The sequence below is a fragment of the Dendrobates tinctorius genome, unplaced genomic scaffold (genome assembly GCF_039654945.1).
Source record: "Dendrobates tinctorius isolate UK_male_01 unplaced genomic scaffold, ASM3965494v1 ptg000104l, whole genome shotgun sequence".
Taxonomy (NCBI): domain Eukaryota; kingdom Metazoa; phylum Chordata; class Amphibia; order Anura; family Dendrobatidae; genus Dendrobates; species Dendrobates tinctorius.
Window position 1 is genome coordinate 14648295 of NW_027361772.1, and position 27966 is coordinate 14676260.

The following is a 27966-nucleotide window of genomic DNA, read 5'->3' on the forward strand; positions in this document are numbered from 1 at the left end:
GAGGATCTGTCTGCTTTATAGACTTTATCTCAGTAAATATTTTCATTCCTCTAGTAATATCTATTTTGGAGCCACTTTTCTCATAGCCCTGTGTTGTGCTATTTCGATGTTTTTCCTCCCTCGAAATGTATGAGTAAATTAACAAATCGGTGTTACTATTCCAAAGGGGCATGTCCATTCTGTCTGAAACTGACAGAACTGATTGGACAATGTCAGGAGTGTGCGAGGACACACCTCAAACTGGTAACACCCCATTGTCAATTTATTCTTATACTTTCAGCATTAAAGGAGGAATAACCCAACACAGAATTGTAAAATAAAAAATCTCAGTATTAATTCATTATGAAATATAGGTATTTAGTAAAGTAGATATGTCAGGAGAGTTGACAGTTCCCGACTGTCCTTGTGAGTCTTAGTTCCCATTAACCTCCTCTCTGCAAACTCATTACTACTCTGTCCATAGCATCAAAAAGCTATTTTTTTTCTCTTTTAAGGGGTTCTCCTGTATTTAACTTTCGCCCTGGAACCACAGGTAAGTCTCACTTTTCCTAGAAATATTATCTATCTATCTATCTCAATTTTAAATCACAATTTTCCTGGTCTTGTAGGATCGTTGCCTCACTCATCATCAATGTCCCACATGGAAGGATTTGGAAAGACCTGGTCAAAAAACCCCTTAAGGTGTGTTGGTATATTGATTAGAGGTTGGAGAATGTTATAATTTGTAGGTTCTTTGTATTTACTTTTCCTTTTTTTTTTTCTTCTCTCTTTCCATCAGTCATCCTTTGTCTCAAGCAGTCTCCTTTAGTATACCATTTGGGCTTGACAGTGATGTAGACATTGTAATGGGGAACCCTGTAAATATTCTTCGGTCTGTTAGCTCGGACAGCTTGACTACTCCTCCAGTATATGCTCCATCCTCCCCAAACTGTGTTAAAAAATCGACCTACACCCCTACTGAGGACGGAGCAGAATTTCCAATGCAACCCCGCACCTTTAAAAAAGTCCCATTAACGGTGAAAGGAACTAATGACCTGCAGGTTCAGGAGAAACCAAGTGGTGGTCAAGGAACACAGACTGATCTCCCAACCATTGAAGAAGCTTTGCAGATTATCCACAGTTCTGAAACCCGGCTTCTCCCAGACGGAGCACCAGATGGTTTCTATCTTCACTCGCCTGAGGAATCTAAGCCATCCAAAGTGGAAGAAGAGCTTGCCCCAAACTTGGGTGTTTACAGGACTCATGATGGCTCTAGAAGGCTCTCAAGAGATGATGACTCTGTGCTGAGGGATAATAGTCTAGATTCTGATGCTGAAGAGACCAGACATACTCAAGAATCCAGTCGAAGCTCGCTTAGCTCTCAGGCTGATTCTTCTGCTGGTTCAAGTGCAAAGATGACAAGTTTTGCTGAACGCAAAAAGAAACATGATGCCAAAGTAAACTCAGATGGTTCCCCATCTTCAGTCCCTATTAATTCTCCTAATACAACCACATGGGCACAAAAAGCTGAAGAGTCCCCAGTTAAGAGTCCAGCCTTGAACTCGGAGATGAGTCAGCTCGGAGCTAGGCTTGAAGAGAAACGAAGGGCTATTGAGGCCCAGAAAAAAAGAATAGAAGCTATATTTGCAAAGCATCGACAACGACTTGGAAAGAGCGCCTTCCTCCAGTTAAAAAAGAAGGATGGAGAAGAAGATGGAGAGGATGAAGGATTGGACGATTTGAAGTTGTCCCCAGATGAGGGGCTTCCTAAGGAAAATGAAGATGAAAAACTTAAGAAACCAAGTGAAGAAGAAGAAAAAAATGACGTCCGGATGCCTGATGCATCTCTAAAAAGTCGTAGTGAGAAACAAGTCAGCTTTTCCCCAGATGTGACAAAAGCAGGACTAGAGGACAACCTGGGGGAGTATAATCGGGCAGTAGAAAAGCTGAATTCTGCACTATCCTCTCTCCAGACCGATATGAAGAGACTTTCAGATCAACAAGAAAAGCTAATGAAGAAAGAAAGTAAAGCCTGGGTTATACCAGCCTCAAAGTCCTCACCTCCAGCCCATCGACCAAAGTCCTCACCTCCCACTAGACTAACCAGGGAGATCCAAACTCCTCGTTCCTCCCCGGCATCCCCTTCACAGTCTCCTTCACGTATGGCTCCAAAATCTCCCCAGCCCAATATCAGACGATCATTACAAATACAACCAATTGCACCTAAAAGTCCCAAAAATACTCGTCCTGTTGAGCTTAAGATTCCACCTTTGAATAGAGTAATCACTCCTCCGCAGAATGTAGACACTATACCTCACTTACGTAAATTCTCCCCCAGCAAAGTTACAGTCCAAACACGGTCCTCCATACATTTCGCAGAGGAAGAAAATGAGGAAACTCAGCCAATTAATGAAAATCATGGGAACTCGCGTCCTGTGGCTTCAGTGTTTCCTCAAAGCAGTGGTGTTGGGACATTGGCCGGGGAAGAAGCCAAAAGAACTAGTTTGATTGAGATCCCATTATCTGAGTTGCAGCCTACAGAAGATGCTGATGTTGATGGGATGGACTCACTAGAAGGAACTCCAGGAGAAGAAGGATTGCAGAGAGGAGTTGGATTCTTCTTTAAGGTAAGGAAGTTAAGTTGACCTCTACCTTGCCAAAATGTACTCTCTTCTGTGACTCCCGGTTGAACATTTTCTAATACTTTCTAGAAATAAAGTAAATGGTCTTGATGATGTAAATCATTTTCTGTGTTTAGGGTGAGGAGCGGACAGAGGATGAAATGGCCCAAAGGAGGGCAGCTCTGCTGGAAAAACAGCAAAAGAGGGTCGAGGAAGCACGGAAGAGGAAGCAATGGCAAGAGGATGAAAAAGAAAAGAAAGAGGAGGCCAGGTAAGATCAGGACTGTTACTTCTGGATGTTGTGGAATTGAATCGGGGGCCAGGGAGCTGTGTTAATGTCAGCTTTCCATAAACCATTTTTCTGCTTCACCACAGAGGCTACTGCATGCGTAATAGTTCTCTTTAATCTCTGCCCGTCACTGATTTTTACAATAAGGACAGGAAATTTAATTTTTCAGCTACCTGTCAGACGGGGCAAGAACTTTAGACCACCAGGGGTGTTGCTATTGACCCTTTTAATGATACAGTGCAAGCGTGTGCCAGTCAATATTTTTGAGGTTCTTTGTCCACCTCGCAATGTGAATCATGACATGATAGGATGAAACAATTCTAGCATTCCAGTGTAAGTCCCTCTTACTTTTAGGTATATAGTTATTTTTCATTTCTTTCCAGTCGACAGCAGGAGCAACAACGCAAGGAAGACGAGGCAGTCCAGCGTCGAGGGGACTTCACCAGGCAAGAGTACCAGCGCCGACAGCAACTGAAGATAATGGAAGATCTAGATAAAGTCCTTCGACAAAAACCTATGACTGTTAGAGCTGTTAAAAAACCTCGTCCCAAAACGGTCTTCCATGATGACTCTGTTATTTCCCGAAGTCCTGTGAGAGGACTATTAGGTAAGATTGATAATCATGGAGAATGTGGTGAATTCCACAGCAGTCTTGCGTAAAAGGGAAGAATAGATGTGAATTTTTCATTCATTTTTAGGCTCCAAACTGAGCAAAGTCTATTCTCAGTCCACCATGTCCCTCTCTACCGTGGGAAATGACAATGGTAGCGGATTATATAAGAAATCACCTCGATCGCCAAGGTAAAGATCTTATCTCTATACAGAAAATGCATTATGGAGATAGTGTAACAATACTAGCTAAATTTTGCTTTCTAGTATTTTTAGAAAAGCTGTCATCAAAAAATGAACTATTACTTAAACCAGGTTTTTGTAGAACATGTATTTTTTTTTTTTCTACATTGTTCTTTTTCCCCTCATATGATTTTTTTTTTTTTTTAATAAATTGGGTAATTAGTAATCTTGATATTTTCACACTGGCCACTGGAGCTATTTTTGGACTCCTACTTCCTAACCTTTCAGGAAGAGTTATCAGCAGTCTCATTATCATCAGAGGCAGGATTACAATGACAACAGGTAAAACCTCTACAGTATAAACTGCTAATAGCACAGGATTTACCAATCACAATATTTGATGTAACTCACAGTTGATCTTGCTTTCCCTCTCACTGCTCAATTTGATGTAACTCACAGTTGATCTTGCTTTCCCTCTCACTGCTCAATGACCTTTGCACACGCTCATTAGACACTTCTATGTTATGATTGGGTCACCGAGGAGGAAAACAAGACCAAGCCAGGTCACAGAAAACTGGAGAGGTTGGTAACTAAGCGGATTGCAGACCCCTGATCCTAACCACACAACTAGAAGCAGTCTTGGAGCGTACCTACGATGATTCTAGACGCCTCGTCACAGCCGGAGGACTAAATAAGCCTAAAGCAAGAAAAGGGGAAATCTTAGCTGCCCCAGAGCAGACCCCAAAGGAATAGACAGCCCCCACACATGTATTGATGGTGAGACAAGATGAAAACACAAACACAGATAGGAAAATAGGCTGAGCAAACGATGGGGCCCACACTAACTAGAAAGGACAGGAAAGGAAAGATACTGTCTGCAATCATGCCAAAAACCCTGCAAAAATGTCCAACACTTCTGATAGCAAAAAAAAAACCCTGAAGTCACTAGACTTCACCCACTATGTCAGCACTCTGGCATATTCTGAGAACAGAGCAAAAAGAGGCCAATCTAATAAGGAACAAAAAGCAAACTGGCACATACAGCGACACAAGAATGGAAATTCAGCACAGCCCCAGCCGGGGCTGGCTAAACACACAAAAACTGAACAGACCAAACAAAATCAAGTGTGAACAATAGCAGAGAACACTTAGCTTGAGAAGGCAGGAACTGAACTGGAAACTAGAACCTCAGGAGGCAGGAAAAAAATCACCAGCATGGGAATAGGGAGTCGGCTGACTTAAATCCAGTCTGAGAGGGAGTCGGCTGTCTGTCTTAAATCCAGTCTGAGACTCCAGATGTCCAATCCTCATCCTCATTATCAGGTGGCATGTCTCTGTTAATTAGATCAGCTTCATTACCTCCTGCCACCACCAGAGGGAGCCCGGAAAGAGAACTCACAACTCCTCTGTCAACACAACCAGCTCCTTCACCAGAAACCAGAGGCAGACCAGAAAATGAGTTCACAACACTTCTATACAAAGATAGGGTCAGAGTCAGTACATATGTTGTTTCCTGAAACAGGATATTGTAGAGTCTGATAAAGCTCCACTGGCCTCTTTGAAAATTGTAAGATTTCTATTTAAATAACCTATTGTTTATAATCAGGTTTATGTTCTGATGATGCCTTTTTAAGCTATCATGGGATTAAATAAAGGGCACATTTGCAACGAAATCTGCATGTAAAACAGGCAGTCATATACTAATGATATAAGCACCAATACTGATCAGGGAATTTCCTATTATGTTAATACATTTCCTGTCCTCTCAGGGCGGTCTCCCCCTCTGGACTAATGTCTCCCAACCGGGGTCTCTTCACGCAGAATGGAGACAAGGATTGGGATACTGGTTCTACTGCATCATCGCCAGCCTCCATCCCAGAGTATACAGGTGATTTACGTCTTGGTGGACCTGACTTTTTTACTACTTGTACTATGTAGTGCTGATCACGGGCTAACCAGCTCTGTACTTTTTAATCAACCAGTTGTACAGACAAACCAGTATGTTTTAGAATCCTCGTTTCCTTTCACGAGGACGAGTGGACTTTTTACTGCAGTTCTGCAAAATGAAAACAAATGGCTACCCCAACTTTCATCCTGGAACATTTCTCAGTCTGTATTTTAATCATCATTAAATTTTTTTTTTTCTTTATTTCAGGGCCTCGTCTCTACAAAGAACCAAGTGCAAAGTCAAATAAATTTATCATCCACAATGCATTGTCTCACTGCTGCCTTGCAGGCAAAGTCAATGAACCGCAGAAGAACAAAGTGCTAGAGGTGAGTGGCTCCGGATTGTCCTTTTTCTTCGCACCTTTTTATTTTGTAATTTTGTAGATGAACAGTTAGAAACTTTACCTTCACATGAGGCTACAGAAAACTTGGTCAAAGGGTAACGATTATTTCTAAAAAAAAAAAAAAAAAAAAGTTTTTAATATGTTAAAGGAGATGCAAAGTGTTGCTGATCAGAGGAGGTCCAGGTCCACAGACCCCCACCGATCTCTTAAAACACCTCCTCTGATGTGCACAATTCCCGCATGAGTGGAGGAGACCTCTGCTGCGATAAATTATTTGATTCTTCCAAAAAATACCCCGCTCATCCCAGCTCACTGATTTCACATTGTTATCAGTAACTTAGGCTTCCATTGACCTAATTTTTTTGTCTCGTCATTGTGGGAGGTGCAAATTTGTGCTATAATTAAAAATGTGCTAGTTGCTTTGAAGTATTTAGGTCAGATCTAATTTAAAACTTCTAAATTGTGAGTCGGGTTTTCCATAAGCTTTTTATATGGTTTTATAAATTATCTAAACTAAAGGGGTTGTCTGAGGGTAAAATATGTCTTTCCCCAAAAATAAGACTGGGTCTTATTTTTTTTTTTTTTTGCTATGAAAAGATGTTAGGGCTTATATTCAGGGGATGGTGTATTTCTTTCCATGTACAACAATCCACATTTATTCTTGAGCAAAAAAAATAAAAAAAAAATCAACATTTATTCAAGAATAAGAGACCTTTATAATGTCATCTTGGTCACATGAATGTGATGTCACTAAAGGTCCTTACGCAGTGCTAACCTCAGAATAGAAATCCTGTAGGCTCTGGGTAATTGCCTGGATTTACAGCCTTTGCTGGTCCAGACTGTAACTAACTAGGGCTTTTTTTTTTTTTTGGGTATATAGGGCTTATATTTCAAGCATACTCCAAAAATCCTGTAAAATCTTGCTAGGTGTTATTTTGGGGAAAACTGTGTATATCATTTTTGGAATGTATTGATTAAAAATAATTTTGTCAGACACCTCCTTTAAATATCTGCATATTAAAATGTTCCTTTTGTTTGGGCTGCTTGGTTCACATCTGGTTCATTGCTATTTCTAAGTACCCTAGACTACAGTTTCCATGATGCCTAGAGATTTGTCCATAGACTCGTGTGTAATAAGATCTGTGGGCCGAGCATGCATGCTGCCAGTTTAATGGTTTTACGGACGCTGCATTCTATTGAACAGTATGTGTTGAAAAAGATGATGTAGGTAGGAAGATATGTGCCATGTCCTTAGAAGTAGAACATTTTATTCTGAGAGCTCGTGCTGTGACAAGGAACTCTTCACTTTTGGTAAATGTTGGAAAGTTGCTTGAAATGTAAGATTAATGTGTGGCAGCTTTAGTTATGCAATCATTGACAACTGCTTAAATGGGTCTGTTAATGCTTAGCTAACATTATTAATGCAAGGTTTGTGATACATTATAAGGTTAATCTACAGTGGTACTGAAAGTGTAGCTGCCAGGAGAAAATGAAGTTTTCTCTTCCAGCTTTCAGTCATAGAGGCGTGGCCTGCTGACTTCAGTCACCGCTCAATATACATCGAGTGGCCGTAAGAATGCTCTGGCACTTTGACTGGTGGCTCTGCAGTGCATCTGTTGAGAGTGAACTGTCAAAGTCTGGGGCATGCTTACAGCCGCTGCTCACAGTATAGTGAGTGGTGATTGTAACCGCTTTGTCCACACCCCCCATGACTGAAAGCTGGCAGCTCCAGGTAGCCACACTTTCGGTAAGGTGGTCAGGCAGCATTGTAATGCTACTAAACTGCAGATTTGTAGGTAAATCGTATTGTCTAAGCTGACAAGTTCACTTTAAATCTATTAATCTGTTGACCAGGTGCTATATGACGTGGTGGCTAACAGGAGGTGTTGATAATGGTTCTGCTACTGAAGAGACATGGATGTTTAAAATCCTTTTTTTTTTTTTTTTTTTCCCTAGGACATGGACAAGAGCCAAGCCAACCACTTTCTCATCCTGTTCCGTGACAGTAGTTGCCAGTTTCGAGCGGTTTATACCTTTTCCTCTGAGACTGATGAGCTCACTCGTCTGGCCGGCTATGGTCCACGAACAATAAATCTGACCATGGTGGAAGAAATCTTCAAGTACAGTTCAGACCGCAAACGATTTACACAGATACCCAGCAAGACCATGTCCATGAGCGTTGATGCCTTTACAATCCAAGGTCATCTCTGGCAGAGCAAGAGGCCCACTACTCCCAAAAAAGCTGGCACTCCCAAATGAACTGTACTAATTTAATCTTGGTTAGGTCACATCCTTCTGCAGCTTTTTTAATTTCCCCTCCTTGGAGTTTGTCATTACTTTTTCTTTGAACACCATTGAGGAATCTAGAGTTCACAGTGTAGGTCAGGTTCTAGCTATTCCTCACGTGTTCTCTCCAAGGTCTGACTCTTTGTTGGTTGTATAGGCTCCGATCTTAAACTGATGTTCTATGATATTTATGAATGTAGGCCCAGTAGTTTCCACCTGTCTATGGAGAAAAGAGTTCTTCTGTCTTCTCACCCTCTATGATGTGCCAAGCTGGTGCCTTTCATGAACTTGGTGCCACATATCTAACACTACTGTAGTCTACACCAGTTTTTGCATCGGTGCCTTCAACACTTTACACACTACAAAATGGCAGATGTATCTGCTTGTGAAGATGGCCTGAGCTTCCCCCCCATTCATGGTCATTTTTCATTTTTGGTTAGCTTGTTACTGTCTAAAGCGCCCAGTCCAGTTCACTTGTGGTGACCTCCTTCCTGCTGAAAGTTGCTAGGTGTCTGCTTCATCTCATGCCTGCATGGCTACTTGGACCTCTGGTTTCTTTACTGCTATTCACTGATTTTGCACATCCTTTCACTGCCTGTATAATTTGTAATGCAACCATGCACTACTCCATGGTGGGTAGCCACTGCCTTTCCTTTTTCACCTACCCATCATCACTGCCATGGCTTCTTTGGTCGTCCATGGTTCACTGTTGTGCCGCATTTCCAGTGCTATGTATCTACTCAAGGAATTGCCCTCGTCTTGTGTTTCCTTAGTCCATGCTTTAACATTTTTCCTTCCTGTAGGAAGGCTTTTTTTTTTAAAGTAGGCTAGCGTGCCTGTTCTTTTCAGTAATACATTTTTTTAATAAATCCTAAGTTACAGGGGCTGGATCCTAGTAGCCTAGGCGCCCCTGACTTTGACAAAAAGGCGGACTAAGAAAGGGTGGTGGTGTGTATATTCTAACCACTTGCTGGAGAATAAGTCGGCTGGCACCTATTTTGCCTTTTCTTTGTTCTCTAAAGATGTAGATAATATTTGTATATTATAAATATCCAGGCTGAATCCTGGATGGAAGCTGTTTATAATGTAAGAATTGTGGTGGGAAAGAAATGAGCTTTAAGTGTTCTGCCCCGTTAAGAAAGTTCACTACTTTCCAATTAGCGTATAAGTTTGTATCCTCTTGGTCAAGAATAATATGGCAGACTGTTGCCCCTGGCTCTACATACGTCTACCCTAGCTGCTTTCAAGCGGTGCTCTTTTCTGGGTTAGGTCTGTAAGCCTGGTGCATGTACACACCGAGCCATCTCCACTGAATTGGTTAATATAACTTGAAACTACCCTTTTCCTATGTGCATAAACCATAGCTATTGATGTTCTGTTGCACCCTGCCACTGTTATAGAATGCTGAGATTTGTGGTTTTTCTACCATCCTAAAACAACTTGCCTTTTTTTTTTTTTTAATCTGAGCTTTTACAGTCTTATGTCTTTATAGTCAGCACAAACAATGACTGTATGAAACTGCAAGGAAGGTGACCATGCTCTGCACAAGCACACTTTGTGATACAATGGGTAGACCTTTAGCCATAGAACAGAAACCTTAATGAGCCAGGTTTTTATGCTGCAGCTTAAGACATTTTTCAACCTAGAAGTTCCCTATTCTTCAGTGCTTGGCCATACCCAATACCTATAGGATTAATATAATGAAGAGAGTACAGAAATTTGATATTTTGGCTCCGTAGGAGAGGAAATTTCAACTGTTTAGCACCTCCTTCTGATTGTTAGCCCCACCCCTGAGGATAAAAGGCAACACCCCCACAGAACTCAAGCAGTGCATCATACACTATTTATAAACCTATTACAGATAACATGGATGAATTGTAGGCAGCACTGTCTCAGCGAGTCTGGACTCCATAGCTGATGACTAGCTACTCCGCAACATGTATTTATAATATACATACAGATTTATTATAAATATCTATATTAAATGATTTTGCAATTATTTGTATATAAAAAAAAATCAAATCAAGAAGAATGAAATTCTTGTGGTTTGTCTTTTATTTTGTGGTCTGGAATTGGTGGGGAAAAGGGTGCAGGAGTGGGTTCAGTCATCAGCAAGACCAGAGAATACAGAAGAAGGGACCAACTTCTGCTCCAGCTGCACCTCTGGGAGGAAACAAATGGAACAAAAATGGATTATTTCAGTGTCAAAAAGCAGTAGTATAGGTTGGTTGACTTAAAACTATAAACTATATATATTTTCATGGGAAAAAATTATTGAAACTGCAACATTCAATCAAAAGAATGCCCTAAACTAGTTGTACCCCATTGATTGGTGGGACTTAGCCAGCAGGGCAATAAGGGGTAAATGGAAACTACAACACAGGTGTGTTCAGAGCCTAACATTGTTATGTGCTGGATTTTTGTCCTCTCTGGTCAATGTCTCCATTTCTACCATTAGTGCGGCATTCACTTTTCTCGTATGCAGAAAACAAAGCGCCATTTGGATTCTGTCTGTTTTCACAAACCCATTGATGTAAATGTTTTTGATCAAAGATCAGACTTTTTTTTTTGTTTCTGGACAGTCTGTCCTCAAAAAAAAAAAAAAAAAAAAAAAAAAAGCACAACGATGTGAACAGCCGCTTGGGCCTCATTCAGACGGTTTTTTTTCACATGTGTAAGATGGCCTGACGAGGATCGCAATGTTGGGACTGGCCATCGGCTCTCCCCAACTGAGCTTGGCAGCAAGTATTTCTATGGAGCTGCCATGCCTGAGTTGGGATAGGCAATGGCCAGTCCGTGCATTCCGATCCTCATCCGGCCATCTTACTCTTCCCTTAGATTCGTGCTTTTCACAGATATATACACACAATTACGCATGCTATAAGTGGATGTGTGTTCTATTATATATATATATATATATATATATATATATATATATATATAGCGCCATGACAGTTCTGTCTTATGATTTCTAAGTGTTGACAAGTTTTAAAGACCAAACGGTCGCTTCCAATAGTTTTGGCCACAAGAATGGTGCAGCATCCTATGGTTCTCTTGCTGTCAAAAACATTGAACCTGCAACCATGAACCATCTAATACAATACTTACAGGCAAAGGTTGGCCATTTTCCCCATGTAATGATCTCTATCTGGTATTAAAGCCCCCCCATGTGTAGTCCTGAAGCTTGTTCAATACAACACATGGACACAGTGTACCCTACTTTATGACAATGCATATTTCACTCACCGTCCGGCTCCAGCTCCTCTTCCGAATCTTCATCTCCAATATTTATCTCGTCTGGATTATTTTGAAGCGTCAGCTCTGCTAACTCTGTGCGGGAGGCATCAGATCTGCACCGAAAGGTAAAAAAGGTCAATTAAGTAAAGGCAAGGTAAAACAGTGCCCGCTGAAGCAGTGGATACAGCATGCTCACTTTACTGACCTGACAAAGAGGATCTTCTCCTTCATCTGAGGTTTATCCTTCTCAGCTTCTGCTGCCACTATGGCCGCTCTCTGTTCCAGAGCCTGCATCTCATCCGCTGGTTCTGAAAAGATACAAGATATTTCTGGTGAAAACTCATTCATGGTGGGACCAGGCCAATATTCAGTATTAGCCCTAGGGTCTCCTCACATGGTCTCAAAGACAGGCTGAGGGCAAGAGAAACTGTATCCTCAGTTTCACAATCAATGGATCTGTTGGGGAAATGAGGTGGTTTGTGGACACTTGCAGGGATAAAGAAATTGCAAATGTTATCTTTAAGGGTTATTTCTAAGGGCCCCATCACACATAGTGATCTCGCTAGTGAGATCGCTGCTGTGTCACAAGTTTTGTGACGCAACAGTGATCTCACCAGCGAGATCGCTGTGTGTGACCGGTCCCCCTGCCGGGTATCGCTGATCGCTCTTGGAATGGAAAGCCCTGGACATTTCTTTGATCACTGATCTCCTGCTGGCCAGCACGCATCGCTGCGTGTGATAGGCGGGAGACCAGCGATCAGCTGGTAACTAAGGTAAACGCAGGGTTTCTAAGAACCGGGCGGTGCTTAGAAACCCGATGTGTACCTTAGTTATCAGCGCGCTGGTAACTAAAGTACACAGCGACGCCGCGCGCTCGGCGTCACTGGTACTGATCGCTGGTGAAGCTGTCTGTGTGACAGCTCACCAGCGATCCTGACACGTTGATATCGTTGTCAGGATCGCTGGTGAGTCGCTATGTGTGATGGGGCCCTAATGCTGCAAGTTATCACCTAGTGGCATCTGGTCGACCACCAAAAACTGAAATACTCCACTGTCATGCGGCACTGCTCAAACAGTGCCATAGACCATTAACCAAGGAAGCCCATGCTTGACCGCTATACTATATGGTGGGCTCAGAACCCTTGTTCTAGTAGTCTGTGCAACCCTGAGCATTATCGATATGTCTACAGTAGAAAGATATTTAATAGGAATATCGGAAGAGGCTGCAGGAACACGGACATTATCAACATGGCCGAATTCCATAAGAAACATTGAGCCGCTCTGTATGGGATGAGATTGTCATTGGGTCTTGGCAAAGTTGAGGGGTTCAGACATTTCAAAGTGTTTATAGGTATTACCATAAACAAGGAAACCGGTGCACCCCACAAGTGTGGGCGAGTTCTGCAGCATAAATTTCATTTGCCACGTGGGTCTTATTCACACTAAAGAGCAAGAAAACAGTGCCATCCGGATACTACCTGAAAGTTTTAGACTCGCTGTAGATTTTTCTTAGGCCGGTTTCACATTTGCGCTTTATGGCGCAGCGACGGCCTGCGCACGGCCGCCGCTAAGCCCCGCCCCCTGCCCGCCCCTTCCGGTCATCGCCGCCTACTAGCGTACATGGGACGCTTGCGATCTGCGCACCCTATCTTTAGCATAGGGTGCGCAGATCGTGCGCTAGCAGGATTTTGCCGTGCGCTGCGCACTTTTGAAGGTGCGCCCATGTGCGCCGAACGCAGCATGTTGCATTTCGGCGCGCACCTTCAAAAGTGCGCAGCGCACGGCAAAATCCTGCCAGTGCACGATCTGCGCACCCTATGCTAACGATAGGGTGCGCAGATCACAAGCGTCCATGTGCGCTAGTAGGCGGCGATGACCGGAAGGGGCAGGCAGGGAGCCGGCAGGGGGCGGGGCTTAGCGGCGGCCATGCGCAGGCCGTCGCTGCGCCACAAAGGGCAAATGTGAAACCGGCCTTAGAAGTAGTATTCTGGGTGATAAAGGTTTTTTTTGGAAAGATATGTACAGTCATATGTAAAAGTTTGGGCACCCCTATTAATGTTAACCTTTTTTCTTTATAACAATTTTGGTTTTTGCAACAGGTATTTCAGTTTCATATATCTAATAACTGATGGACTCAGTTATATTTCTGGATTCAAATGAGGTTTATTGTACTAACAGAAAATGTGCAATCTGCATTTAAACAAAATTTGACCGGTGCAAAAGTATGGGCACCCTTATCATTTTCTTGATTTGAACACTCCTAACTACTTTTTACTGACTTCCTGAAGCACTAAATTGGTTTTGTAACCTCATTGAGCTTTGAACTTCATAGCCAGGTGTATCAAATCATGAGAAAAGGTATTTAAAGTGGCCACTTGCAAGTAGTTCTCCTATTTGATTCTCCTATGAAGAGTGGCATCATGGGATCCTCAAAACAACTCTCAAATGATCTGAAAGCAAAGATTATTCAACATAGCTTTTCAGGGGAAGGATACAAAAAGTTGTCTCAGAGATTTAACCTGTCAGTTTCCACTGTGAAGAACATAGTAAGGAAATGGAAGAACACAGGTACAGTTCTTGTTAAGCCCAGAAGTGGCAGGCCAAGAAAAATATCAGAAAGGCAGAGAAGAAGAATGGTGAGAACAGTCAAGGACAATCCACAGACCACCTCCAAAGACCTGCAGCATCATCTTGCTGCAGATGGTGTCACTGTGCATCGGTCAACAATACAGCGCATGCATAACGCCTTTTTGTATGACCAAACAACTCAATCTTTGTTTCATCAGTTCACAGGACCTTCTTCCAAAATGTAACTGGCTTGTCCAAATGTGCTTTTGCATACCTCAGACGACTCTGTTTGTGGCGTGCTTGCAGAAACGGCTTCTTTCGCATCACTCTCCCATACAGCTTCTCCTTGTGCAGAGTGCGCTGTATTGTTGACCGATGCACAGTGACACCATCTGCAGCAAGATGATGCTGCAGGTCTTTGGAGGTGGTCTGTGGATTGTCCTTGACTGTTCTCACCATTCTTCTTCTCTGCCTTTCTGATATTTTTCTTGGCCTGCCACTTCTGGGCTTAACAAGAACTGTACCTGTGTTCTTCCATTTCCTTACTATGTTCCTCACAATGGAAACTGACAGGTTAAATCTCTGAGACAACTTTTTGTATCCTTCCCCTGAAAAGCTATGTTGAATAATCTTTGTTTTCAGATCATTTGAGAGTTGTTTTGAGGAGCCCATGATGCCACTCTTCAAAGGAGAATCAAATAGGAGAACTACTTGCAAGTGGCCACTTTAAATACCTTTTCTCATGATTTGATACACCTGGCTATGAAGTTCAAAGCTCAATGAGGTTACAAAACCAATTTAGTGCTTCAGGAAGTCAGTAAAAAGTAGTTAGGAGTGTTCAAATGAAGAAAATGATAAGGGTGCCCATACTTTTGCACCGGTCAAATTTTGTTTAAATGCAGATTGCACATTTTCTGTTAGTACAATAAGCCTCATTTGAATCCAGAAATATAACTGAGTCCATCAGTTATTAGATATATGAAACTGAAATACCTGTTGCAAAAACCAAAATTGTTATAAAGAAAAAAAGGTTAACATTAATAGGGGTGCCCAAACTTTTACATATGACTGTATATACTGAAGGTGTGAGAAGCCAATGAATACAGGGTCTTGGACCCAGACGTGATAGGGACCCTCTCTCTCATGTTATCCGAGCCCCTGCGTCATGAACAACACTCCAAGACCTTGCATGGAGCATTTCTTGAAAATTTCCCGCTATCCATGACCTCTTTCTTGCAGCTGCCCACGTGCACCCCACACTCCTTGTATGTGACTAGTACTACCGGACCCCCTCACTATAGACAGGTTAATACACAATAGGGTTACCTTTGCTGTCCTCATTTGCACCTCCTCCTTCGGCCCTCAACCTCTGAGACACAAGGAAGGTCCCCTGTGTGTTATACTTGGCTTGCACGCTACGCTTCACCCGCAGCATCTCACGCAGGGTGTCTTCGTTACCGTGCCGGACCTCAAAGTCTCTCCAGGTCTGCCAAAACACTGTGGTCAACTGCAACAGGGAAGTTTATGATAACACTATGTCATGACGGCCTCTATAAAAGTAAAATGAATATTCACTCTCTGTACTGGCTGGGAATAACAAAAGCTTCGAAGACTCACCCGGGGATCACACATCTGAGAGCAATAGGAATAAACGGCTCGGCTGCGGTCAATCTCTCCTACTTTACACTCCATGTCAGCAAACCGTAGACACATCTCCCGGGCCTGGTCATCCGGCAAAATCTGAGAAAAGAATCACAATGCACCATAAATGACTGACAGCTGCAACACATGCAGGGATTCCATAACAGACAGGCAAACCCCTGCATGTGTTGCAGCTGTCGAACAGCCACGAGTACTCGGACATATTATTTGAGCATGCAGAAGACACTCGGCTATCACACAAGCATGCTCAGATAACACCTTATGCCAGCACATTCGCTCATCACTAACAAGGACTCATTCTTGAAATGGGTATTGGTGCCTGAGGTGAGATCGGCTTCAATCTCAAGAGAAAAGTATTTGTCTTGCGCAATCAGGAATCAAGACGTGGCCACCCATGCGCTGCGCTCTCCATTCACTTATGTGGGAGTTATTAAAATTGCTAAACTTACTTGCCTGGTTATTTGTGGAACTCCCATAGAAGTGAATGGAAGCATGTGGGGCCACCTCATGATTCCCAATGGTGAGAGAACTTTCTTCAGACAAAAGGTGAGAGCATATTTTATAATTAAAAGAAAAAAAAAAAAAAAAAAAAAAGGGGGAGCAGTTCCACTAGAATCCCCCCAGACCTCTCTGATCCGATCCATCAGGACTGGAGGTGATATCCTGAACACCAGCTACCTAACCCTGATGGTTGGGGCATCATCAATTCCGGTCCCGATGAAGACCATGAGAGAGGAAACGTTATAGCAGAACGAGGTTCGAAAGGTAGATATTCTCTTCTAACGATGGCTTCAGAAGTGGCCGGATAGCTAGTGGAAATTGTTCATTACTGTGAAATTTTTGTAGGAAAGTCCGTACCTCAATGGCTCGCTCATAAATACTGCGGGTGTGTGTGACGCCATATATTTCAGCCGCTCTCTTAATGTAAATGTTAAACATCTCATACTGCTCTTCTCTTTCAACCGCCTGAGTTGCTCGCTCGTACAAAGCCATGGCGTGCCGGGCCAGACCGTGTTCTTCCTCCAGTTTTGCATACAGTAGAAATATATCTATCAGGATAAGAAAGAGGCGACGGTGAACGACAATAAGTAAAGATAGTTTCCCATCCAACATCTCAGGAGTTAGATTTTGCTATACAAACTTTTTGCAAACTTTCGTGGACAACCATCTAAGGCTTGTTCAAAGAGGTCCCGAGCTCTCTCCAGCTTCTTCCCTCCATAGCGAGCTATGAACTTAGACAGGTAAGTGCTCCAGATGTCGTAAACGTTGGGCCACCGGAAGAGGGCGATGCCACGCTCATAGGCCTAGGATGAGAGGAGCATGATGAATAACAGAACCATAGGCAGAGGTAAACGTTTGCACCCCTATTGGGCATAAGACAGACACCTACCTTGAAACTTTCTTCAAAGTAGTTGTGTTCCTCCAAGAAGAGGGCGTAATTGATGATGATCTGCGGGGTAGCTATGCGAAGGTCAATAATGCGATCATATACCGCCTTAGTGGACTGTGGGGACAGAAAATCATAACATCTTATTGTAGAAAGTGAGGACATGAAATAGCAGCCATTACCCCTGGCAGTGCCAGGTCTAGATGCCAATTAGCTGTGGTTACCAAGATTGGCTGGACTGCCTGGCATGCAACACCTAGTCCTGCAGTGATAATCTCCTGCTGATAAAACAACAATTGTACTGAAAGTACAGAAAGCTACTGAGCAAGTGACATTTCTGGAATCAGGCTCTCTGTTCCTACATCACATTGCTCTTAGATTCAGGTTGCGTTCAAACGTTCAATAATTTACATCAGTATTTGTAAGCCAAAACCAGGAGTGGGTGATAAATACAGAAGTGGTGACGGGTTTCTATTATACTTTTCCTCTGATTGTTCCTCTCCTGGTTTTGGCTTACAAATATGGATGTAAAATACTGACCAAATACTGAATGTGTGAACGTGGCCTGAATAGCAAAAACCTGACAGATTCTCTTTAAAACACTAAATATAGGAGAAAGGTCCTTAGAAATCCTTCCATCAATGTAAGTTTTTTCTTGGACTTTCCACTTAAAGTTCCCCCCATTGGACAGAAACAGGGTATTTCCTGATATACCCACTGTTAGTGTATTACCTAAGGAAGTCGAGTTATATTAGTACCTTGAAAGTGCCCAGACTTTCCTCCAGGTCCGCCAGCATGGACCAGACCTTCAGGGACTTGTACAGTCTATTCTGCACCGGCTCCGAGGCATCAAAATATTCAGCCTTGCGGGCAGGTATCGCCGTGGATTTCTGCAAGCAGAGACATAACACTGTTACCTATACTCAAAGTACAAGAGGCGCACAGATAACTGTTGGCTGTATAATAATAAAATAAAAAGTTATAAATTAGGTAGAAGCGAATGCAAACGTGACAATCCCCATTGACTGCTGTCACTACAGGAAAAATGGACATTTGTTTTATGACATTTGCTGCAGGTTTTGGGGCCAAATTCATATAAATGGTGCAGGGGATTCATGAATTTGGTGCAAAGCCTAACAAAAGGGCCTTTTTTTCCCTGTCTGGAACTGCTTTTGTGACTTTTGGTGCCAGCTCGTACTCAAGAATACACCAAGGGGAGACCGGATTGGAGTTGAAGCAAATTTTGAAACTTTTTTAAAAAGTCGCAATTGATTAATCAGCTGGAAAAGCAAGAAAAAAAAGTGAGCAAATATAAAATAGACATCAAAAGAAGGCGCAAATAGAATGAGGAGTTGGGTGCAAAAATAAAGTTGCAAAACACACAAAACTAGAAAAAAAAAAACCGGCACAAAGGCAATGGATGAATTGGGTCCTTAGTTCTGGTTACAAATTGTAATTACATTCCCCTTTTGATAAACGGCGGCATTTATGGGGTTAGCAACAGGGTTGGGGTCTTCGCTCCGATCGCTGCTGATAGAGGAGGAAGCAGGCTATATTAGACTGCCGGCACCTGCTGCGCATTGGGGAGCTGAACCCACTCCATTTACAGGGACCCAACAGTGTCGGGAAGGGGTTATATATGGACTTCTACAGTTGCTGGATTATCAGATTTTGACTTCCAATCTGACCCAATGTGGAATTCAGAGGCAAACGCTACATTTCCGTACCCTTAATATAGTCAGAGCTTCATCGTAATTCTCATGTCTCAGCTCCATCTCGCCAAACTGGCACCAAACCGAGGCCAAGTCATCCACATGCGTGTACTGCACCTGCGTCGCTCTCTGCAGTATCGCCCGAGCCTGTAGGGGAAGAAACGGCAAAATGAATGCACGAGTCAGTCTGTTTTCTACACGATTTCCTAACCACATGGTAATATTATCTTCTGTGAAGCAATCTCCAAGTTGGAAACTTTTCTTAAAAAAAAAGTGCCAACTCTGCCCATTAGTCATGTCTGGTATTTCAGTTCTGCTCCATTGAAGTAAATTGGAGTTGCAATACCACACACGACCTGAAGGCAGGTGTGTTGCTGTTTTTTGGAAGCAATGCTTTTTTTTTATCCTATAAATCTGTGAAGTCACAAGTGGATTCAGCATCAACTACTGGTGCTTCTCACAAAATTCAAATATCAAAGTTAATTTATTTCAGTTCTTCAATACAAAAAGTGAGACTCATATTATATAGTCATTACACACAGTGATCTATTTCATGTGTTTATTTCTGTTAATGTTGATTATGATTTACAGCCAATGAAAACCCAAAAGTCATTATCTCAGTAAATTAGAATAATTAACAAAAAACACCTGCAAAGGCTTCCTAAGGGTTTAAAAAGGTCCCTTCTGTTTCAGTAGGCTTCACAATCATGGGGAAGACTGCTGACTTGACAGATGTCCAGAAGGCAGTCATTGACACTGCACAAGGAGAGTAAGCCACAAAAGGTCATTGCTAAAGAAGCTGGCTGTTCACAGAGTGCTGTATCCAAGCACATTAACCCCTTTCCGACATCGGGCGTATATTTACGACTCCCTCTCTGATGTGGGCTCCAGCGGTGAGCCCACATCTTTTCTGGGACATTCAGCTGTTTTGAACAGCTGACATGTGCCCGCAATAGCCGCTGGTGGAATTGCAATCCACCCGCGACTATTAACTAGCTAAATGCCACTGTCAAACGCTGACGCGGGTCACCGGTGTGTCGGCATGACAACTCGAGGTCTCCTGGAGATCTCTATGGTTGTCAGTGCCAGATTGCTGTGAGCACCACCCAGTGGTCAACACTCATAGCAGGTCAGCAATTCTACTACACAGACGAGATCTGACCATCTCCTCTATGTAGCAGAGCTGATCAGGTTGTGCCAGCTTCTAATCTCCTATGGAGGCTATTGCAGCATGCCAAAAGTAAAAAAAAAATTAACCTGATCGCTGAACGGCGTGGTGTTGGTCGCTGCAACATTGCATTAAAATGCAATAACGGGCGATCAAAAGATCGCATCTGCACCAAAATGGTTTCATTAAAAACGTCAGCTCGGCACGCGAAAAATAGGCCCTCAGCCAATCTGAGGTCATGAAAAATGGAGATGCTACTGGTATCGGAAAATGGCACAATTTTTTTTTTTTGCAAAGTTTGGATTTTTTTTCACCACTTACATAAAAAAGAACGTAGACATGTTTGGTGTCTATGAACTCGCAATGACCTGGAGAATCATAATAGCAGGTCAGTTTTAGCATTCAGGGAACCTACCAAAAAAAGCCAAACAAAAAACAAGTGTGGGATTGCACTTTTTTTTTTGCAATTTCACAATAACATCACTGTGCTTGATTGGCAGCAAATTCACCTGACCTTAACCCCATAGTATTGTCAAGAGGAGGATGAGAGACACCAGTCCCAACAATGCAGACGAGCTGAAGGCTGCGATCAAAGCAACCTGGGCTCCCATAACACCTCAGCAGTGCCACAGGCTGATCGCCTCCATGCCACGCCGCATTGATGCAGTAATTGATGCCAAAGGATCCCCGACCAAGTATTGAGTGCATTTACTGAACATAGATTTCAGTAGGCCAACATTTCGGATTTTAAAATTATTTTTCAAGCTGGTGTTATAAAGTATTCTAATTTACTGAGATAATGACTTTTGGGTTTTCATTGGCTGCGAGCCATAATCATCAACACTAACAGAAATAAAACACGTGAAATACATTACTCCATAATTAGAGATGAGCAAATATCTTAGGTTCCCTCCTTATTCAGCAAGCTATAGCACTTACTGAATAAGCTATAGCGGGAACCCGACTTCCTGGATCGCTCCGGCTGATCAGTTGTTCGGCGCAGCAGCTGCATATGTCGCGGCTGTGTGACAGTCACAGCACATGCAGGGATTGCCTGTTTGTTAGGCAAATTGGTGAAAAGCAGGTGCAAGTGTCTAGTCCCGGTATAAACGACCACTCACGTCATCTATTTGTCCATTGTCCTCGTAGAACTTGGCGAATGCCACCCATAAAGAGTGCGGTTTCCCAGTTGCCCTCACCGGGTTCACAGTCTGGACAGCTTCTGTGTAGGTGTTAATAATCTAGAAGGTAAAAATGCATTTAATACAAGAAAAGTAAAACAACAAGAGGACCAAAAATATAAAGGCAGAATTAACGCGCAACTCACCTCTCGTGGCTTGCCTTGGTATAGCTGCACCCTCTTGTGCCACTCATGAACATTGTGTGGGTTCTGTCGTAGTAACACCCCGTTAAGTAAAAGGGGTCTCCGCTCCATCAGCTGCTCAAATCGAGCCAACCTCAGCTCCAGATCCAGGTCATCTAACAACACATAGGGGTCATATGAGGACACTGAAGAACAAGGTGACTAATTGCAGAATTTTTACCAAATTTTCCCCCTTATCAATATGGGGTAACGTACTAGTCATGGAGAACCCCAGCCATCCTGAGAAAAGGGGGTCTGCAAAATGAATAGAGTGGTGGTCATTCATGATGTACCACTTCATCCATTCTCTTAGCAATTTCCGTTCTCAGGATCACTGGGGGTCCCAGTAGTCAGACCCCCCAGGAATCAGTAAGGTATATCCCCAACACATTGACGAGGTATAACCCATTTAAGTGGCTTCTTACCCTCCTCTTCTTTCCCCATCTCACTGACTGTCTCCATTTTGGCAGCAATGATGCTTTCTTCAAACTGAGCGTAACTGTCGAACACCTGAGTGAAGTCTCGCACAGTTGTGACGGTCTGAATGGCCTCCTCGTAGACATCTCGGGCCTGGGATAGAGGACATTGTACTGAGAAGTCCGGCAAGAACATAAAATGAAAAATAAAAAAAATAGGGCTGAAATCACACGTCAGGGATAATACAGGCAATATCAGATTTTACCTTTTCAAAATGGCCACTGCGGGTATGATATTCGGCAAGTGCGCACCACAACTTTCCCCTCTGGTCTGTAAAGCGGGTCAAGCCGCCTCGAATGATGGCTGCAGAGTTAAGAGAGTGGACAGAACCTGGGTGCTGGGACAGGAGGGTGCAAAGCTCCTGCCATAGCTAAAAATGGAAAGAATATATTTTTATCATTTGAAGCATTTTTCGCTATTACACCTTTATGGTATATTAACCCCTTCCTGCACCCTGAAAGGAATCCACCTCTTAACAGCAGCGATCAGAGCAAGCGTTGCTGCGTGTAGGGGTTGTTCCCTTTCAATTAAAATTCTACTGTCTGCAGTTTATTATAAAACAAGAGAAGGCGCTGTATTCACCTTCCTCAGGTCCACAAACAAGTCTCCGCCACTGCTCCAGTTGCCTGGTATTGGCTGTGACGCTGACGTCACGTCAACAGGGTAGCAGTCAGTTAATGAGCTCAGCGGCTCTGAAGAGGAAGACCTGTCGACAGTGGGAGAGCCGCTGAATGCACTAATTGGCTGTCATCATTATAACACTGCAGCTAATGCCAGATACTGGGAACAGCATAGGAGACTCGCTGATGGACCTGGCGACGGTGAGTATAGTAGTTCGTTGTTTTATAACAACGGGGCAGAAACTTAATTGAAGGGGAACAACTCCTTAAGGGTATGTGCACACACTGCGGATTCTGCTGCGTTTCCGCAGCGTTTTTGGCTCTGCAGAAACGCTGCAGATTCTGCTGCGTTGTACAGTACCTTTATTTCCTATGGAAATAAAAAAAAGCTGTGCACATGCTGCGTTTTTTTTCCGCGCGGTTTTGCTGCGGTTTACAATCCGCAGCATGTCAATTGTTTGGTGCAGAAACGCTGCGGTTTTACACCTCATCCATTATGAGGTGTAAAACCGCAGGGCAAAACCGCGGAAAAACCGCAGATAATCCGCAGATAAACCGCAGAAAAACCGCAGCACTTTGTCCTGCGGATTTCCTGCGGTTTTCTCTACAAAATCCGCAGAGACTAAAAACTACGTGTGCACATAGCCTAAACCACTTGGATGCCATTATCAAAAACTGACCGTGACATTTAAATGGTTCCCATTCACTGTCAGGCGCCCATTGGCCCTTTCCTGCAACATGATCACTAGGTGCTGAGGTGATACAATGGCAGCTGGGGGCCATCTGAAACAGCCCCCCTCAAACACCACCATCTTGATACAACAAGCACTGCAGTATATAAAGTGGATCACAGGTTCAATTCCCCTACGGGGATTGAAAAATGCTTAAGTTAAAAAAAAAAAAGTCACCTTACTTTTTCTTATCCAGAAAGAGGGAGAGAAAAATTAGAACTAACAAAAAAAGTAAACCTTGTCATGCAGAAAAAAATCCTTACAGATAAGGACCGAATTGTGTTTTTCTCTCATCATTTCACTTTATTTGGGAATGTTTTAATACATTTTATGGTAAAATAAATGGTGCCTTTAAGAAAAACTACAACTCATCAGGAAGAAAAAATAAACAGGGTCCCAGTTCTTAAGAGGGGGTTATATAACGTGTTATCTGAGCGTGAGAACAGGGGTCGGATTATCACTAATGGCGAGTTCCCCTTCAAAAGAAGTCTTCAAACAGAGGCTGGACAAACATCTGTCTGGGATGATTTAGCGAATCCTGCTTTGAGCAGGGGGTTGGACCAGATAGCCCAGGAGGTCCCTTCCAACTCTACCATTCTAGGATTCAATCCTCTTTGGACATTGGAGACATGGCCACACATGTCTGCTTACTTCACTCTGAGAAGAATGGGAGAAAGAAGGGAACCAGCTGGAGCCCTAGATTTCTCACTCAGATAACCCTTAGTGAGTACCTTGAGCATTGTAAATTTTGGATTACCCCTGTATAAGAGAGAATGTAGAACAGTTGACAGCAGGGTCCCAAAGTGAGAGGCTGGACCAGTGGCAATCAGTTGCTTCCATCTAAAAAAGTGACGTCCACTACCCTTCTCTTCACACTCACCTGATAATTTGACTTTCCTTCCTTTGATACAAAGTCATCTTGGTTCACAATGGTTGCCAATCTGGACGCTGCTTCATCCAATCTGTCAACAGAGCGCAGATATTCGATGTACTCCTCTGCGTTCTCAGGAGACAGCTGTCACGAACAAGAGAAAAAGGGTCGCTGTTATACTGGAGACATGTCCAAGGGTCTTGTGAGTCTCACCTTGCTCAACAGATATGATGCAGTGAGTACTTTGACGCTGGCAAACAACATTTGCCATGTGCCTGTAGTTGTAAAGTTGGTCATACACAATGGATTAACACAACCCGATCTGAAACCCTGTGTTTCCCCCAGTGAAATAATATCACCTATACTCACCTCTGGTGCTGTTCCAGTAGTGTGAGAACTGGCTCTCCCAGGGATTGTGAGACATTTTTATGTCATGCAATCCCTGTGGCCAAACAGCACTGGCTTTGTTCACTTCTCCAATGAATGTAATAGAGAGCCGAAGGAAGTGAGGGAACAGCCGCAGCTCTGACTTCCTCCGGATGGCTCGGACTTCCTCCGGATTTGTCCGAAGGAGGGGAGGGTGAAACCAGCGCTGTTCCACCACAGGGCTCACGTGACATAATGTAATGTAAGCCCAGGGAGAGCCAGTGCCAACACCGATGGATTGGCAGCTGATTTAGAGGTAAGTAAAATTGTTAATATTTTCCTAGGGGGAAACATAGGGATTCAAAAAGGGTTGTCCAAGTAGTAAGCTCACCGATTTCAGCAGGACCGGCCTTCAGTGCACGGTGGCCTCCTACCTGGAGATAAAAATATCAGGCACTAGGATTTCAACATGCCCAATCCTCATTTCCACAGGGGAGATGAGCCACTATCAGGGACTCACAGTGGCAGTCATTCGGAATACAAGCACGCTCAGTTGGAGAATGGGGGGGCTGTCACGCAAACAATATCTAAAGAGTATGGATAGTAACATCATTTCATTAAAGCTGTCAGACACCTACCTTCAAGTACCTCCTGTAAACCCTGACTGCAGTCTCTGGTAGGGTGTGTGCACGGACAAAGCGTAAGTAAAGGGGCCAGATACGATGGTGCTGGGTGATGGGAAGAGCACGTAGAGCCCGGTCCAACGTCCTTCTTGTGCGGGTAATTTTACACTGGTCCATGAGGGACTGGCAGTAATCCAGCCATATGCGGGGCATCTGATCAGGGCAGAGCGATCACATAATAAAGCAGATCAGTCTCAAAACAAAGGAAGGATGAACATGGAGGAAAGGTGACAACTGCCAATGTAATAATGTCTTTACCTTGTGCATGAAGACCAGGGCTCTCTCATGGCAATTATTCACCTCCTCGAAGGCCGGATCGGTGATGCACCTCCTCTTCACCTGCTTCCTGCGCTGCTTTAGGTAGGCATACCATAACTTGTAGCTGGAGGATGCAATGGTATAAAGGATTGATAGAAAACCAAAATGTACAGCAGAACAGTCTATTAATTAGAACGTCTTCCTGGTGCCATCAGATCTGGGACCTGGCGTGAGACGGGAGATGGTCTCAGATCCCCCACAAGCGCAGTGGCCAAGTTCTAGTCTGGGCCCTAAAGGTGTGTTCACATGTTTAGGTTTTCAAATGCAGTTTTTAAACCAAAAGCCAAGATTCAAAAACAGGAGACATCCCAGACTTTCCTTCATATGTGACTATTTTTTTTTTACACAAATTCATGGCTCTGGCCTCAAAAACTGTATAAAAAAAAGAAACCCAGAATGTCAATGTGCGATCCAAGCACAGCAGACTGAAGGAAAACACGGTTGTGTGAACCTGGCCTTATATAGAGACGCTAGGTAGTATTAGTAACTGGAATCTGGAAGGCTAACCAAGGAACCCATGGACAGTCACATCAATGTGGCAACTACAGAAAGCCATATGGTGCTAAAAGGGCATTTCCCATAGGATAAACCATAAATGTATGGTAGATGGGTCCTGCACCTAGAGCAAAAATAAAAATGTGGGGGGAGCTCAATCGCATGTACACAGGAACGTGTAAGGGAATTACAACCACCTCTCCACCACCAGGGCCCGTTTGGTGTGACTTACCATACATCTACCATACATTCATGGCATATATTGTGGAATATCCCTTTAAATCACGAACATCCCAGGTCTATAAAAAAAAAAAAAAAAAAAAAAAAAAAAGCAGCGACCTTACGCGAGGACCTACACGGGCTTTCTGGACAAGACAATTCTGACCAACGCCCATGTTATGCATGTAGGGGCAGCACAGTGGCTCAGTGGTTAGCACTACAGCCTTGCAGTGTTGGGGGCCTGGGTTCAGATCCCACCAAGGACAACATCTGCAAGGAGTCTGTATGTTTTCCCCGTGTTTGCGTGGGTTTTCTCCATGTACTCTGGTTTCCTCCCACACTCCAAACATATTGATAGGGAATCTAGATTGTGAGCCTCAATAGGGACAGTGATGCGGATGTCTGTAAAAGCGCTGTGGAATATGATAGCGCTATATAAGTGAGTAAAATAAATAAAACGTAGCATCAGCCAAACAGAAAGTGTCCACATTGTAATACCACCAAAAAAAAATAAATTACAAAATACAAAAACTATATGGGTCAAAAAGCAACTCATCCAGTTAAGAGCAGGAGCCACAGAGCGGTATTAATGAGTAAAGCGAGTCCCTAAATGTGCACTTTTGTTTTTACTGTAAAAAAAAAAAAAGAAAAGTCACACAAAAACAAATCGTCATTCACATTTGAACCACAAGCCGACATACCGAAACCTACAGCCGATGACAAGATCCGGCAGCAGGGGACACGTACCTCCCGGGAAGCTCCTTCAGTGCCCTCTCGTAGATCAGGTTGAGGGTGTGCGCCGGGGCGGAGAGCTTGGATTCGATATATCGCATCCAGCACTTGACAGAGTAGGGATTGCGCAGGATCTCCTCCTCAAACTGCAAGTCATCTTCTTCCTGCAAGAGCGATAGTCAGCGACTGTCATCAGAACCCGTCAGTAACCACACTCCAGCTTACCACCGGCCCGGACCTCGAGGAACCATAAACCAATGGGGTGACAGTGGAGCAAACAGGAGCACTTCCTAAAATGTCTGTTCTCTACGGGTGAAGGCGGCAGGGTCTGGGGTACAAGCCTGCAGTCACTGTGTGCACACGGTCAGGATTATCTGGGCCAGGCGCTAGTATGTGACTTATGTACATGCGGTCACCTGCTGACTAGACTTGCGCGGCATCGCTGTATGCAAGGAACTGACCGATGCTGGACACGTCTAGTCGGATTGTGGCCGGAAGTATGCAGATCACATCCTTGTGGTCACATGACCGCCGGCTCCCGGAGAATACGGACAGTGCGCGCGGTGCGGGTTCACAAGTCTGCAGACTCGCACCCCAAGGCTGGACAACCCCTTTAAGAAAGCTTAGTGAAAAGTTCAGACAGAAACATTATCGGGTGAAAAAACAATGCAACTCGTAATGCAAAAGTCCGAACTAAAAAGACTGTTCTGGCTCTTGGAAGAAAAAACTTAAAAGAGAAAAACAAAAGCGCAAAAACGAAAAACGTCCAGTCAGGACGCGGTTAAAGATGTGTGGAATACCCCAGTCCTCCTCTATGTCCGCTGACAGGCTGCCTGGTGGGACTACAATACCCAGCACTCCGCGCAGCTCACCCCCCAGCACATATGACACACGTCTCTCAGTCACCGGTAACTTACAAACGCGATTTCTTTCTCCGGCATATTGTGGCTTCAGTCTCTCGTTACTACAACGTCACTGCCGGGAAATGTCCCTGCAAGGAGCCCGTAGCACGCCTCCACAAAGGTCTGACGGGCCGGACGTTCTATACGCGCACTTGAATAATGACGCCCATCGATGCGCACAGCGCCATTTTGGTTGT

The 27966-nt window shown here is 43.6% G+C and overlaps 2 protein-coding genes across 4 annotated transcripts in view; one reads left to right on the top strand and one right to left on the bottom strand.

Annotated features, from left to right (window-relative positions):
- Nucleotides 1-10295, top strand: part of CAMSAP3 (calmodulin regulated spectrin associated protein family member 3) — a 99658-nt gene extending 89363 nt beyond the window's left edge. For all 3 annotated transcript variants that reach the window (XM_073588791.1, XM_073588792.1, XM_073588793.1), the window contains 9 exons: nucleotides 495-532; nucleotides 609-681; nucleotides 779-2606; nucleotides 2738-2871; nucleotides 3273-3496; nucleotides 3588-3690; nucleotides 5451-5569; nucleotides 5837-5955; nucleotides 7929-10295. In XM_073588791.1, coding sequence (XP_073444892.1) covers nucleotides 495-532; nucleotides 609-681; nucleotides 779-2606; nucleotides 2738-2871; nucleotides 3273-3496; nucleotides 3588-3690; nucleotides 5451-5569; nucleotides 5837-5955; nucleotides 7929-8231 — 2941 coding nt within the window. In that variant the 3' untranslated portion in view covers nucleotides 8232-10295. The remainder of the gene's footprint in view (nucleotides 1-494; nucleotides 533-608; nucleotides 682-778; nucleotides 2607-2737; nucleotides 2872-3272; nucleotides 3497-3587; nucleotides 3691-5450; nucleotides 5570-5836; nucleotides 5956-7928) is intronic.
- Nucleotides 10296-27948, bottom strand: XAB2 (XPA binding protein 2). The gene is made up of 19 exons (XM_073588794.1): nucleotides 27785-27948; nucleotides 26883-27031; nucleotides 25362-25485; nucleotides 25059-25256; nucleotides 24064-24198; nucleotides 22038-22202; nucleotides 21781-21925; nucleotides 21320-21471; nucleotides 21114-21233; nucleotides 18840-18971; nucleotides 17871-18002; nucleotides 17116-17229; nucleotides 16867-17029; nucleotides 16584-16774; nucleotides 15681-15803; nucleotides 15390-15570; nucleotides 11701-11803; nucleotides 11505-11608; nucleotides 10296-10421 (listed from the first exon to the last, which is right to left on the bottom strand). Exons 1-19 carry the CDS (start codon nucleotides 27806-27808, stop codon nucleotides 10360-10362), a joined length of 2517 nt encoding a protein of 838 aa, XP_073444895.1. The 5' UTR covers nucleotides 27809-27948; the 3' UTR covers nucleotides 10296-10359.
- Between the last annotated feature and the right edge of the window lie 18 nt (nucleotides 27949-27966).